The 8,276-nt window shown below is 44.6% G+C and overlaps 1 protein-coding gene across 1 annotated transcript; it reads left to right on the top strand.

Moving 5' to 3' along the window:
- The first annotated feature begins 4,319 nt into the window (after positions 1 to 4,319).
- LOC306666718 (E3 ubiquitin-protein ligase TRIM15-like) lies at positions 4,320 to 8,276 on the top strand. The gene is made up of 3 exons (XM_079148948.1): positions 4,320 to 4,433; positions 7,276 to 7,506; positions 8,231 to 8,276. The coding sequence occupies exons 1-3, from the start codon at positions 4,395 to 4,397 to the stop codon at positions 8,255 to 8,257; spliced, it is 297 nt and encodes a 98-aa protein (XP_079005074.1). The 5' UTR covers positions 4,320 to 4,394; the 3' UTR covers positions 8,258 to 8,276.

Here is an 8,276-nt window from a genome sequence, read left to right as displayed (position 1 = left end):
CTGAGGTCAGAGAGAAACAAAATATATGAGGAAGAGGGAGAGTAAGAAACAACAGCTTCCTTATTTGGTCAGTGAACACCAAGAGTTAGTAACCCTCTACTCTGTGACCAGCACGGCCAAACTCTCTGTTCTGGCGAGGGGTGAAGGGGAATTAGAAAAATAACAACTCACACAGATTTTAAAGATTAAGCTGGGATCAGATGGACTGCTGCTCTCTGATGGAGAAGCAGATCTAAAGAGTGACGCTAGTGATCTTTATTTATATATCTTATTATCAAGTTAAAAACTATGCAAGCATTATTCTTTGTATTCAGGAAAGTTACAAAAACTAGGACATCTATGTAGCTTTTCCACATTGCAAAGTGCAATGTTAGGAGCTTTGTGTAGCTCTTGGGAAAGTCTAGTGTTAAAAGTTACTGTAAAGTAGGCAAGTTCAGGAGTAGCAGAACTGGTGAAACACTGTGGTTGTCTAGAATAAGAATTCCTCTATTCCCAGGAACTATGTGCCTGAGACCAAGGTCAGAGCTGATAGGACTCTTGCACAGAGCCTCCTCATGCAGGGCTTTACCACAGCAGTTAAGCATCCTGTGTCCTTGCACAGAAACATTCCCAGGCAGTAGGCATGCCACAGCCGTGAGGTCATCAGAGACACCCAATCTCAATCACTGCTCTCCCACCCTCTGTCACCATTTCCCACAGTTCTACTGAAACCTCTCAGCAGTACCCCATGAAGTAACAATTATTGGCCCTATCTTAAGGTGTGCAAAGTATAGAGATGCTGAGTAACTTGTCCAAGACACTCTCAATCTGTGGGAAAGTTAGTGTTGAAACCCTAGACTCAGTATCACTGAAAAGCATGTGTCTAGGGCATCCAGACCTGAATCTGTCACAAATCACCTTTAGTTAGTCTCTTCATTTACTCTGACTTGGTTTCATGGGAAGTGTGAAAATAAGAAACTAAGATCTAAGATCCTTTCCAGAATAAATACATACACACACACACACACACACATTTACATTTAAAATGATTCTGTGACCTAGATTTTCTTCTTTTTTTGGGGGGGGGGGGGCTGGGTCTCAAATCCAGGGCCTAGCTATATGTTAAGCAAACATTCTACCACTGACTGAGCTACATCCCCAGCCTATGACCTGGATTTTTAATACAGCTGCTCCTCTATTCACAATGGGGTTATGATGGGGTTATATTCCAATGAGTCCATCGTAAGTTGAAAGTCAGAAATGCATTTAATGCACCTAACCTACAGAACATCTTGGCTTAGCAACAAAGCACACTGCAGAGTATCAGTTATTTCCTCTCCTGATCTTGTGCCTTACAAGAAGCTGAAGCTCACTGCCACTACACAGCATCAAGAGAATATCAGAGGCCAGGTATAGTGGTGCATGCCTGTAATCCCAGAGGCTAAGGCAGGAGGATCATGACTTCAAAGCCAGCCTCAACTTAGAGAAGCCCTAAGCAACTTAGCAAGACCTGTCTCTAAATAAAATATAAAAAAAGGTTTAGGGATGTGGTTCGGTGGTTGAGTGCCCCTGGGTTCAATACCTGGTTCAATACCAAAAATAGAGAGAGAGAGAGAGAGAGAGAGAGAGAGAGAGAGAGAGAGAGAGAATATCAGAGTATTATTATAGGTATATCACTAGCCTAGAAACAAGATCCAAATTTAAAATCCAAAGTACAATCTCAACTGAATGGGTAAGGTTTTCCTACCATTGTAAAGTCAAAATACATTAGTTGAACAATCATAAGTCACTGTAAGCCAGCAAGCATCTAAACAGCCCCATTTGTAAAGATTAATACTAATAACAACCCAACAGCTCTCACTTACTCAGGGGTCACAATGAGCCAAGCACTGTAGCTCCCTCCCTGCTCACTTTGAAAAGTTCTTGCTCTGATGCAAACATGGCAGTTCACCCTGTTCCTGCTGACAACCACTCACCCACATCTTCCCTCCCATCAGTTGCTGATTTTTTTTCCTTTCACTTTTTAGGAAGGGTAATGGAATTGATAATATCAGCAAGGAAAAAGATTTTTGAGGAAAATGAATTGGGTCCCCCCCCAAAGATGTCATGACAACTGCAGTCCTAGGATCTGAAGGTGATTTTCTTCTTCCTTCCTCTCTCCCTTTTCCTTTCTTTCAAGACTATTCAAGATCAGCTAGGTGTGGTACTGCAGGCCTGAAATCCCAGTGACTTAGGAGGCTGAGGCAGGAGGAATCCAAGTTCAAGGCCAGCCTAGCAAGACCCTGTCTCAAAATAAAAAAAGGGCTGGGATGTAGCTCAGTGGTAGGGTGTCCCTGGGTTCAATTCCCAGTATCAGGGGAGATAACAACAAGACTATTCATGGTCATTTCATTAAGTAAAGAGATCTCTTTTCCAGCCAACTGCACTTTAAACGGCCTCAGTAATAATGTCCATAAAGACTTGCCTTTCCATTCACCAGCATGGAAGACCTTTGCTACCATTAGTCCTCAAGATGGTTTTTGTTGAGTGGCAGGAAGAGGTCCTTGATCAGGATTCTAACTTCTGTGAGGGTTGACTCTCTGGCGGCCTACCTCCCTCTGCCTCCCCACCCTCTGCAATTTACCTCCAAGAGTACTTTCTTTGTTCACAGGACCCCAGAGCTCAACAGGGGTCGGGGGAGGAAGGAAGCTAGATATGACTCACCAGACTTTCGGCTATTAAGGGGCTGGAGGTCACAAGCGGGTTTACCTGTACCGGCTTGTCCCCACCCTTTCAGAATGCAATTCCCCGTAAGGAATGTGTCGCCATTTTCCAGTCCTGAGTTGAAATCAATCGCTTTCCAAACCAAAATCATCTCATAGTTTTTCACAGGAAATTCTGAGAAGGCCCCCCAAGTCCCCAGCACACCTGCAAGGCTTTGTGAGATCTGCCCTTGCAGTCCCAAATCCAGGTATTCAGCCACGTGAATATTCTGTCCTTCAGCAAACCGCCCAACACTCGTCCCTCTAACTCAGCCTTCGGGTCGCTGCTCAGGCCTTCAAGGATACTGTCCAGCCACTGTGCCTCCCAGGCCGACCAGATCACGGTTCCTGGCGGGCGCTTGTGGCCCGGACTGCGCACTCACAGTGTTTCATAGAGCATGCATGTATGGCACCCCAGCTGGAGCCGGGGCTGTTCGGCTCACCACTGCTGCGCACAGCAGGAGCTAACACTCACTGAACCAGCTTCGGTGCGCTGAAACAGTCTCACTGACTAGGACGCCACTGACCGATGTCCGTCTGCCCTGAAACTTCCTTTCTGGGATCACGACTCAACACGTGCCAGGAGTCCTTGCTTCGCGCAAGTCCCCAACGTGGCGGGAGTGGACAGTGCACCAAGTCACACACCTGGCTAAGTCAGGGATCCCAGAAGCTGGAAGTTCCCCCAAGATTAGGGTCTCAGTCCCTCCTCGCCTGCCACGGTGAAGGACAAACCCTCCATCGGCCTCCACGGCAGTGAGCGTTACTCCTCGTTGCCTTACTCACCAGTCCAGCCCCGGATGTGACTTCTGTGCGTAGAGTCTCGGCAGCTGATGGCTGGAGCGCTCCGCCCAAGCACAAAGTCCTGGGCTCTCGCAACCCCGCCCAAACCCCTCCTGCTTCCGCTCGCTCGCAGTGCGCAAGCCAAAGCAGCACGGTTGGTGGTCTAGGCAAGGTCAGGAGTTTGCAACTTAGCCTAACGCCAAGAGAGCACCGCCTTGCCCCATTAGCCCGCTCCTCCTACTAATTGATAACGACTGGTCCCACTTCGTGCTAAGATTTCCCTTTTACTCTTGGAAAAAATATGAACTAAATTACCTCGATTAAAACCACAAAACCACTAAAAACTTTTTGGGTTCACTTGGTGAGGGAAAATGAGAATTTCATAGACCCTCGAATACATAACATCTTAGAAGAGTAAAAGACACGGAGTGAACACAATGAGACTTGGCTGATGCCCAGATACTAGATAAAGGTAGGGAGCACTGAGGATCTAGTCAAGATGAGTCCTAGTAGTTACTCCTCCTCACGTACAGGAACCTAGTCCTCCGTGATCATCATCGTCGTCGTCGTCTTCTTCTTCTTCTTCTTTTAATCTCTTAATCAGCTCAACTGAAATCACAATTTTATTTTCATTAGCATTTTAATTGTAATTCACTTTGTATTATTTATAATTGCTGTATTTTACATTAGTAGGAGGTTTTACAATTTGCACAACGTTTTTGTAAAAAAAGACTCCTTAAATTCTGACAACTTCCCGTGAAGTAGGCATTACTATTACATTTTTTTTTTTTTTTTTTTTACACACCCAGAGATGATGTTGAGCATTGTGAAAGACCATGGACCCACACTGCACCAGGACTTGAACGCACACTCTGCTTTAGAATCTCCATCCTGATGTCTTGGCTTCATGGGAAAGCACTGAGTGGCTGGCAGGTGCAGGTTTTGAACCTCAGTGTTCTCAGGTTATGTGACACAGTGTTTCAGACAGACAGTGGATATCTGTAGTGTCAGGCAGAGTCAGAGCAAAATAGTTAGCTGATAGGGAAGGTTATGGGAAGCACCTTGAAGCATGTAGATTACCATTATCTTCAGACACACTGGAAAACAGGGAGGAGGTGTAAGCAGCAAAAATGCTTTCCATTAAATATGAAGAAACTAGACCAGCCTTTCAGTAAGGACAGAAGCTGGCACATTTGCATGCCCTTGCATCAACCTAATCCCAACCTGATTCCAAATCACAGTATTTATAAACCTGGGCAGCCAGTCCCTAGACTCTAACTAACTGATTCAATTTGATCCTTAATTCTTTTTTTTTTTAATTCATTGTACACAAATGAGGTACAACTTTTCATTTCTCTGGTTGTACACAAAGTAGAGTTGCACACCGTTTGTGTGATCATACATGCACATAGGGTAATGATGTTTGTCTCATTCCATTATCTTTCCTTCCGCCTGGCCCATTCTCACCCTTCACATCCTTCTGCACAATCCATCCTTCCTCCATTCTTTCCTTACACCCCACCCTCTACCGTTATGTATCATCATCCACTTATCAGAGAAAAGAATTAGCAAGGAGGTAAGTACTGTGGGGATCCAGCTCCTTATGATTAAAGCTATCATGGTGGTAACCTCCATCTTTCCCACTAGGTGGCTCTGGCACATGTTCCAAACCCTATAGGATAAAACCATTAAGATAGCCAAGAATTTCTTGGTGTCTACTGGCCTATGGACCTTTTCCTAATTGACATTTGACATGTGGATCTTTATTTATTTGTTTATTTATGGTACCAGGGATTGAACCCAGGGGCCCCACAGTACTAAGCTATGTCCCCAGTCCTTTATTTTTCATTTTCAGACAGTCTCCATAAACTGCCCAGGCTAGCCTAGAACTTGTAATCCTCTTGCATCAGCCTTGCAAATTGCTGGGATTACAGGCATGTGCCATCACACCCATGGCATTCTTTGCTCTTTTTACTACATGTTTTCTTGTGGGTGGGATTTTGTTGTTGTTGTTTTGGTACTGGGATTGAACCCAGGGGTGCTTAACCACTGAACCACATTCCCAGCCCTTTTGACTTTTTATTTTGAGACAGGGTCTCATTAAGTTGCTCAGGGCCTCAATAAATTGCTGAGGCTGGCTTTGGACTTGCACTTGCCTCAGCCCCTGAGAACTGATATTGAACCCAGAGGTGCTCTACTACTGAGCTACATCCCCAGACCTTTTTATTTTTCATTTTCAAATAGGTGAATATATATATATATATATACACACATACATATATATATACATACATAAATATGTATATATACACACATTACATATATACTTATATAATATGCATAAATATGTTAAAAATATGAATATTTTTTATTTTGACTTAGTGAAAACTAAGTTGCCAAGACTGATCACGAACTTACAATCCTCCTGCCTCAGCCTCATGAATTGCTGGGATTCCAGGCATGTGCCAGCACCCAGCTCCAAGATCCATTTTTATCCATTGCTTACAGAGTGAAAAACTAAGTTTCAGAAAAGTGATGCTCACAAGGCTACATGGCAAAGCCCAGATTCCTGGTGAAATGACAAAAACTTGAATCTCTTATCTCTTAGTCCTTTACTCTTTGCCTGCAGTATGTCTGCTTGAAAACACTAACCTCAGATGGGAGACTTGGGGTCCGAAGATGTATGTAAGTGTCTGGATTCTAGTTCTGACACGAGGATGACCCTGAGGACAGTCAGCTAAGGGTAGGGCTCTAACTGGCTTCTTCACACCTATTCATCCATGCTACAAAGTTAGCAAGGAGAAAATCCACAGTGTGGGAACTGCTAGTCCCTTGACCAAGGAGAATGGACCAAGAAAGATGTCTCTAGATCTTGACTCCCATCAAAGCATGCCCCATAGATGGTGAATTCAGTGGCTAAAACCAGGGTCACATACTCCTCCACCAACCTGTGTTGACTCTAATCACAACTTCCTTTTGCCTTAATTTTCTCTAAGAAATTACCATAATCATCTTCACCTAACTCTAAAGAAAGTACAGTAGAGTTAAGATGGCATTGTGGATGTGGAAGGCTGTTATGATTTGGATGTGAGGTGTTCCCAAAAACTCATGTGTGAGCCAATGCAAGAACATTTAGAGGAGAAACCATTCATCGGACTGTGAGTCTTAACATAATCAATGAACGAATCCCTGATGGGATTAACAGAGTAGTAACTGGAGACAGGTGGCAACTAGAGAAAGTGGTGAATTGGGGGCATGGCTGTGGGGTATATATATATTTTGTATCTGGAGAGTGAAGTCTCTGTCTGCTTCCTGACCACCATGTGAGCTGCTTCCCTCTACCACACCCTTCCACCACATTGTTTTCATCCCACCTCGAACCCTGAGAAATGGAGCCAGCTGTATACTGATTGAGACCCCTGAAACCATGAGCCCTCGAATAAACTCTTCATCCTCTACAGTTGTGCTGGTCAGGTCATTAAGTCACAGCAGTGAAAAAGCTGACTAAAACAAAGTCCCTTTGAAAAAGCTCCCTGTGGCTCTGAGAGCAGAATGTGGCATCATTGTTAGAATCTCTAGCTACAACAACAGCATAACCCTCCTCCTTATTGGCAAGTTTATACTAACATCCATCAACTTACCAGTTTTATTTGGAGGATTGAATCTTAGGGCTCCTACTCCCTTTTCCTCTCAGTAATAAGTACATCAATAATCCTTCCAGGAGCTGGCTCTGTGAACCCCTCACTAACTATGTCCATCTTTCTCTCCCTGACAGACTCAGATTGAAAACAAGAAACAACAAGTAGAAACAACTTTCAAGAGACTACAGCAGGAGCTGGAGGACCAGCGGCATCTCCTGCTGGCCAGGCTGAGGGAGCTAGAGCAGCAGATCTGGAAGAAGAGAGTTGAGTACGTCACAAAGGTCTCTGAGGAGGTTACCCGGCTTGGAGTCCAGGTCAAGGAGCTGGAGGAGAAGTGTCAGCAGCCAGCAAGTGAGCTTCTACAAGTGAGAGACACCCCACCACCTCTTGGGAGAGCAAAGGGATTCCACAGGAAGGGGGCACCATGTTGTGAGCTGGAACATGTGGAGAGAGGCAGAAAGGGAAGTGGAGATTATCTCTAATGGGAGGGACACACGCTTATCTAGTTCCTCTAGCCCAGAGAGTCTAGCAACTTGCCCAAGGCATACACTGTAGTCTTGTCAAGAGCTATGGGTTCAGACAGCCCTGGGTTTGAATGTTGGCTCTTCTAGTTGTATCACTAGAGGAGTCTCTTAACCTCTATGCATGGGAATAATAATAGCACCTCCTTTGTAGGACTGTTGCAAACATTATAAGAAAAATTTCATGTAAAACACTCCACATGGGCCCTGACACACAGGGAGAATTCCAAAAATGGGGCCTGTTGTGATTATCATGATCCTGTCTCCTATCAGGTCCAGATGAGAACTCACGGCTGGTCCCTGCTCTCCACCAGCTCTTATCTTTGGAGGCAGAACTTACCCTGTAAGACTGAAACAGAGAAATTAGCACAAAAGAACTGGCTACAGAGTCCACATTAGCAAGGAAACATGAGGTAACGGGACAGTTTAATGAGTAGGTAATAAGTAGACACAACTCACTGGGGGAAAAGTGTTTTGAGCTGATATTTTAAGGAAGAAAGGAGGTACAGAGTCCCTGACAGGAATGATATGTGGAAATTAAATGCATGTTCTCTTCTTTCTTTTGTAGGATGTCAGAATCAACCAGAGCAGGTAGGGCACACTCCCCAGTCCCA

This window comes from Sciurus vulgaris (genome assembly GCF_902686455.1).
Source record: "Sciurus vulgaris genome assembly, chromosome: 7".
Classification (NCBI taxonomy): domain Eukaryota; kingdom Metazoa; phylum Chordata; class Mammalia; order Rodentia; family Sciuridae; genus Sciurus; species Sciurus vulgaris.
The sequence above is the reverse complement of the archived record's forward strand: the minus strand, read 5'-3'. Positions and strand labels throughout refer to the sequence as shown.

Bases quoted from the DNA above. Each gene is read 5' to 3' on its own strand.
- LOC306666718 (XM_079148948.1), top strand. From the start codon at position 4,395: ATGTCTTGGCTTCATGGGAAAGCACTGAGTGGCTGGCAG. The intron at 4,434-7,275 runs GTGCAGGTTTTG...TCTCCCTGACAG, and splicing joins AAGCACTGAGTGGCTGGCAG to ACTCAGATTGAAAACAAGAA. The intron at 7,507-8,230 runs GTGAGAGACACC...TTTCTTTTGTAG, and splicing joins CAGCAAGTGAGCTTCTACAA to GATGTCAGAATCAACCAGAG.